This window comes from Uloborus diversus, chromosome 3 (assembly GCF_026930045.1).
Source record: "Uloborus diversus isolate 005 chromosome 3, Udiv.v.3.1, whole genome shotgun sequence".
NCBI lineage: Eukaryota > Metazoa > Arthropoda > Arachnida > Araneae > Uloboridae > Uloborus > Uloborus diversus.
The window spans coordinates 190,816,032-190,823,278 of record NC_072733.1 but is presented as its reverse complement, the minus strand read 5'-3'; the positions used below and the strand labels follow the sequence as shown (position 1 = coordinate 190,823,278).

The window sequence follows — 7,247 nt, the reverse complement described above, 5'->3', positions numbered from 1 at the left end:
ACACACACACACACACACACACACATATATATATATATATATATATATATATATATATATATATATATATATATATATATATATATATAGCGTTATTGAGAAAAACTAAAATTCTAAATGTCGACACTCGCCGGTGAATGTCAACATTCACACAGCAAAGGCATTAGCGAAAGAACGAATAGTTTATTCACCGGTCCGTTTGCACACCAAAGAATATTGACATTCTCAAATTTCGATCTTTCAGTCTAACACATACATAATTATGTATGTAATTTTCTTCCAATTGTTTTCAAGTGTACAGCAAATAATAATAAAATGAAAGCATTCAAAAGGTTTGATCCTTTTATTTTTATAATTTTCTTACATTAACATCCGATCAACAATCGGTAGAAGTCAATCGTGAAATACAAATCCTGGCTTGTTTAGAAAAGTCCATTAACGCATTCCTCTGGGATGACGAACTGTTGAAGTTTCTCAGCGAGGAACTCTCCCATTCTGCCTTCAATTCCTTGTCGAATTTGTTTACCAAACAGAGCGAGAATGATCTTGGTGACTTGGGCAAGGAGGAAACTGAGGGGTCCCATGCCTTTGACATCTACTTTGGATCCTTCAGTCCTGTCAATTCTGAAATTTTCCACACTGGGGTTGTTGGTTGGATCCGTCTGTACCATGTCAAGAGTCATGGCCACGAAAGTGTGCTTGGCGGTGATTTTTACCACAGGTCCTAAGCCCAAAATCTGGATCTTAGCAGAGGTGTTCATTTTGACTTCTCCAGCTCCGAGAGGGATTCTGAGACGGAAATGTCCCTTACGGTTAGCCATGACGTCACCACTTCGGTGGAGGGTTTTAAGACCGTAGATTTTACCGTCTGTTATACCAATGATTCCTGAATGGTTGACAAAAAGCATCTTTCTCCAGATTTCGATGGACATATCTGGCATGGGGTAAGGGTCTCGGAAATGTTCATCATCTTCCTTCAGTGCACCAATGACGGCATCTACATATTCGTTGCAAGCATCCTCTGAAATCAAAAATAAAGCCAGTGGTTAGTCTGTGGTGTTCTGGCAATCTAACGCCCGTATGTTTTTACGTACTTTTATGCTTGTGTATTATTTTGACATAGATCAAAAATGATCAGTCACATAAGGTTGAAATTTCGAAGAAAGACCTGTATAGAGTCCTGTTGGGCGCTTTCAGTTTTGGTTGCAATCAACGGTTCTATTTTTTTTTTTTTTGTTGTTTTCGTGGTAATTTCAACTCGTTTTTGATTGAAGTTATGTTCTCCGAAATTTCACTTAATCTATCTCTACATTTAAATGGATATTTTGCTCCATTTCTCGGAGGCATACTCATCATTTTCTTATTAATACTTTTTACACGGATGTTTTACTATAGCGAAGTATTTTGATTTTGAGAGCTGTACGTAAATATTTTATTAAAAGTATATTCTTTATTGTGCGTACAAGAAAGTAATGTAGTGTCCACATCAGATTTTCACTGAAACATCCGTTAGAAATAAATTCATTTTAATGAAGTGGCAAAACGTGTGCTAAAAAATAATAGCATGCATTAGTAGTCCAAAAAAAACTCCTCCTACCTATGAAATCCGAGCTACCAATCCGCGGAACCAATCAAATCAAATTTGTACATTTCGTTGTTAGAAGGTATGTGCTGAAGATTGTGATGATTTTAAACAACGTACAGCTGACTGTTACAGTGCGATAACTTTGAAATTTGTGAATGGAATTCGAGGTGCAAATTGACTGCACAACCCTAAATGCCGCTGAAACGATGAGCATGACAAAATTTGCTCATTGGCACATTCGAACCTCTGAACGAAATATCCTTTTCACAAAGCATGTTGAAAGTTTTTCTACAAGGGTAATGCACTGTTCTACAACTAAAGTTACGCTGCGACAAGTTACCCTGTTCTGCGATTAGTGCTTCAACGAGTGATTAACCATGTAAATTATGCAAAATTATTCAAAACTCTAGTGTTGTCATTAGCGCTTTATAACGGCAAAGTTTCCCGTGAAACTGTAAAGTTCATTACAGTACGCCACTTACTTTTTTAAGAACAAAGGCGTTCATGGCCGTTTTCAATGCAAGAATTTTTTTACGGATTTAGAGGCCGCAGTTTAATATAGCTAGTTAAGCATACACTAAAAAAAAGTGGCATGTTGCTCCAAAAGATTGTGCCAGTTTGCTGGCTACAGAAAGTGGTGCAATAGTTGTGTTAAACATATCCGAGTTTTGGTATTTTCTTCCATATGTTGCACCAAAGTGTAGTCAAATTATGCACAATCCGTTAAATCTAGCAAATAAGCACCATTATTTTGGTGTACTCAAAAGTTTTTACATTGTTGTCACCAAAACTTCTCCGTGTCAGAGCTTAAAAGGCCCTACCCTTCCTTAATCATTCATATTAGTGGACTTTTTAAAATTTACAACTTAATATTTGAAACCATATTGTTAAATATTATAATTTAGTTTGATTGTTTTAAGCTTTTGAATCAAATTAGAAGTCAACAGTCTGAAGAGGGTTTCACGGCACATCCACTGAAACAGTTACAACCCCTGCCCAATAATATTTTATGTTATTAGAGCAATATGTTTGTTATTTTTCATAATTTCATTAGAGAAGATTCTTAAACGTACACACTACATTAATAGCTTTTAGTAACCAAATTAAACTTATTTTAATCATTAAAGCTAAAAATTTATTGTTGACAAAAATATTTTGCTTGTACCTGATGCTAATATGTTCTCAGCAACTTGATAGCAACTGAGAATTTATACTTTAAAAAGATTAAATTACTAAATAAATGTAGAAGTAGTTTAATTTTTTTAAGTACCTGCTGCTGAAACATATACAGCTTGCAGAAGAACCGCTACGAGAACGCAGCCAAACAGTTGGAAGTGCATTTCGATAACTCTTGACCAAACAGGGACCTTAAGGGAAAAAAAGGAAATAGTGAGTAAATATAAAGTTAAAAGCATAGTAATCGGTCAGCACCTGGGAGGTATGGGTGCAATAACCACTTTTGTGTTTCAAATTTACTTATTTTTTTGTTATCTATTAAGAAGTTATAAAGTACCACAATAAATTCGTTCAATCCCATTTCCACGGGTATGACACTTTTATGTATACATTTGTATTTTATTCTCGTAACTTCAAACATGTTTTTATTTTCATAGATGTAAATATAAGAAGTCATTATGTATCGTAATAAAATGTTTCAACTTAAAAAATAATAATAAATTTTTCACTTTAAAAAATGTTGTGTGTGTGACTGTAGGAGAAAGTGTTGTACCTCAGGACGCTTTTCATGTTTTAATTTTTAACGTCAATTATTTAAATCAAATTTAAAATCTATAAGTCACATTACAATACCCCAACATATATCTCTGCAGTTTATTTTTTTAAATTCAGACAGTTTGAAACTAAAATATTGCCAGCCATTTAAAGTAAGAGTTCCAAACTGTCCAAAGGTCAGGTACAACATCCTGTTGTACCTTGGGACACATCCTGCTGTACCATAGGAAAATCTTCATGATTCAGGAAACAGGCAAATACTTAAACCAATTTTCACCAAAAACAAAAATAAATAAATAAATAAATAAAGTAATGATAAATAATTTTTTTCAAGGTAATGAATTAAATAATGAATAATGAATTATGAATAATGAATTAATGAATTAGTATCTAACATTAAATGTGTTTAAAAGACTACATCAGATTGAAACTTCTTTCCATATTTTCCTCAACATCTCTTAGTTTTTAAAAACCATGCATATGTTGTATCTTGGGACGTGTCTTAAGGTACAATATGTTTGGCTGTCCCAAGATACAATCACCACGTGGTTTACGAAAGACCAAATTTATGGTCAATATCTAGATGCACTATCATTATTTTCTATAACCAAAATAATTGGAAGTACTTCTTTTTTACAACAAAATAAAATTCAATTGATTAGTTTTATGAATACAAAGATTGAAAATAAAATAAATATGAAGAAAATATTTGCTTTGGAATCATGAAATTTTATTTATCTCACAAAACCAGAAAGTTAACTCATTTAATGCTGATTGCTACTATGGGACCATTTAATGGTAAAAGTTACTATTAGAGATTACAAAAAAACATGGCTGCTAAAAATAGATTCTTAGAAATTAGGAGTGTCCCAAGATACAAGCGACCCTAGATACAACACTCTTCCCTACACCCGCAACACATAAAAACCATTATTTTTCAAGAGCAAAAACTATATTAAAGAGTTGATAATTCATATTGTCGTACATAATACTGCTGTGTGCAGGTAATCGGCAGTATCTGCAGAAATGCGTTTTCGAGATATTTGAAGAAACGCGTTTAGGATTCAACACTAACAATAGGGAAACGTTGGAATTAGAAGTCTTTTTCACGCCTTTTTTTCAGCGGAATCCAAATAAGTGAGCTTGGACAATAAAGATAACGTACAATAAATGACAAAAATGCAAAAAAAAAAAAAAAAAAATTTTTTTTTGCAGTTACTGCCCTTTACCTGCACACGGCAGAATAGTTCCTTACATTCAAATATGTGACAATTAAAAACCAAGCTCTTGAAGTTCCGGAATAAAATGCAAAAATATGTTCAAAAGTGTCGTACGCGACTAAATGGATTGGGAAAATATTAAACTAGATAGGTAATGGAAAACAGCACTTGCTGGCACATTTCACATTCTGGTTTTGACGCAAAATAATTTTAAACACACCCCTAGGAGAATTTTGTTTTTGTGACATGGTGCCTTTTAACTACCAGTTACGGAATTGAACTCTTAAGTAATTTGTTGCATTAAAATTGCATGTTTTTGAATCAATTTATATTTTAGAGACTTAAAATACCCGTATTAAGAGGGAATTCTTTAGTCTTTATATCTTTTGAAAACGTAAGGATCGATATAATTTTCTATTCAACTAGGCTTTTAAATTAAAGTGTTTGCACATTGTGGTTCTCCATAGTTAATTTCAACCATTAGAAGAGCATTTTGAAGGAATGTAATTTATATCAGTTGATACTTTCGTAAAAAATAAGATTAAAAAAAATTCCATTTCAATAGGTAACCTATCCAGAAAATAAAACGAATATTACTTATTATAGCTGATCTCAAAAAGTAGTCTTTGAAATAGTAATACCGTGCAGTGTGTTTATAAAGACTTGCACTGATAAAGACAATTCATTAAAAAAAAAGTTTTTTTTTTTTTTTTTTTTTTTTTAAATCTTGATCATTATCTCAAAAAGGTTTTTTTAGTGCAACAGTTCTACGTATGCATCTTCCATTCGTTGGATTTAGATGATTTTCAACTTCATGCCAAACATTTGCGCAGCCACATTTACCTTTTTGGGTTGTTAGCTTTGGTCATAATAGTTTTTATATGAATATAAAATATCACATTAGGACTGACAATGTGTTTTTTAAACCAACGGTGTTGAGATATTTAGCACACTCCTCATGGCGCCCCAGCGAGCTTTTTCTTTCATGCACGCAATTTTCATTCGATGATAGCTCCCCCTACATGCTATTAGCCAATATTGAAATGTTATAATCAAAACTCCATAAAACGTCCTTATCTAGCATAAAAATGTGCTATAGTTTTATGCAAATATAACAGTACCAAAAAATATAAAATCTTAATGACATATTTTTCACTTTGAAGTTTCTGATATTAAAATAAAATTATTAAAAGCTGCTTTATACTTCTCAACGTTTCATAAATTAATTGCCAATTTCCTTTATTACGGTAGGCGTAATCTCTAGTTCTGTTTTCTTCCGTGCAAAAACCCTATTTCTCAGGGACAAAAAAAAAGGGGGGGGGGGACACGCATTCCAGAACCGGCTTAAAACTAATTCAGTTTTTGTCACTTACAGTACTTTTCTAGTATGTCATCTGCAGTAATTGGCTCGATATATTAATTTTATTTTAATGTAGGCGTTCGATTTCGATTTATTATAATGCGATAAATGATAGGAAATGCTCCATTTTCAGTGTCCTCATTTGCATGCAGTTTTTAATTTAAAGAAAGTTAATAAATAATAAAATTAGCCAAAGAACGAAACGAGTGTTTTACAGAAAATGTCAAATTACTAGGGAATTTGAAAGATAGTGCTAACAAAAAGTAAATACTTCCAAGTTAATTAAAATAATTACACTTCCAGCGGATGATTAGTATTACTAAACATTTAAATCCTAAAGAAACTATCTTAATATTTTATGAATAAAATAGTAATAAATTGCATATCAAACATCAATTTTCTTTATCTTCCAAAAATGTTATTAGATAAAGATAGGTACCAAAAATAAATATCAAACTTCGGCATGTGTATGTAGTGCATACACACCCACTCCCACATATATATGAAATATTATAATATAATCTCATTACTAATACGCTTGAATCGAACAAAAATTCTTATGAATTTAAAAACCTTTTGTGCAGAGTTTTTTAATTCATTCAGATTGAAATAGGTAACTAAACAGTGAATAAACTCATTCTTATAAAATTATTAATTGAGGTTGCAGTACTTTCATTAAAAAAACATTCATCTTCAACATTTAATCTCATACTATGTATTCAACATTGCTATAACACAACGTATTGGTAATCCTACTATTGATCCCCGAACTCGGTATTGACTCCTACGTCTCTCCTGCATATCTTTAGTACACCTATATTTTCCATAAAATATTTTCATCAAACTAGAATTAAAGGACACTAAAAATACTCTCATTTAGGCTATGAATAAAATTTTAGTGTGAAATTTAAGAATAGATGCGCAGATGAAGGAAATTGTATTCTATTCATATAAGTTTTAATATCTTACCGGAGTCAAACTTCTAAATGCCAGGGATTGCCTAATGCTTTCCTGAAATTTCAAAGAGACATAAAATTTGTCTCCACCCTTTTTATGCATATAGATAATACAATATCAGCTTAATGAAATCTGGTTTCCCATGTGGATTTTCTGTGCTTAGATAATTCGTGAGAAAGTAAGCCGTAGTTTTCATAGATAAAGTTGAAACTGTGATTTTATTAATAATCATCAAACTGATATGTAACATATGTTACAAAGATTTAAAAGTAAAAGTTAAGATAATTGGGCAGTCTAAGATTTGTTTCGAGAAATATTAAATGTTTATGCGAGAAAATTCAGTAATAGTCATGTATCGTAATCAAAAAATGAAAATTAATAGAAGTAATTAACT

The 7,247-nt window shown here is 31.8% G+C and overlaps 1 protein-coding gene across 1 annotated transcript; it reads right to left on the bottom strand.

Annotated features, from left to right (window-relative positions):
• Positions 1-328: 328 nt before the first annotated feature.
• Positions 329-6,931, bottom strand: LOC129218647 (uncharacterized). The gene is made up of 3 exons (XM_054852967.1): positions 6,866-6,931; positions 2,856-2,952; positions 329-1,021 (listed from the first exon to the last, which is right to left on the bottom strand). The coding sequence occupies exons 2-3, from the start codon at positions 2,923-2,925 to the stop codon at positions 423-425; spliced, it is 669 nt and encodes a 222-aa protein (XP_054708942.1). The 5' UTR covers positions 2,926-2,952; positions 6,866-6,931; the 3' UTR covers positions 329-422.
• Positions 6,932-7,247: the final 316 nt, after the last annotated feature.

Coding starts and splice junctions, on each gene's coding strand:
- LOC129218647 (XM_054852967.1), bottom strand. CDS start 2,925: ATGCACTTCCAACTGTTTGGCTGCGTTCTCGTAGCGGTTCTTCTGCAA. Junction 1,022..2,855: donor TGTATATGTTTCAGCAGCAG/GTACTTAAAAAA, acceptor TTTTGATTTCAG/AGGATGCTTGCAACGAATAT.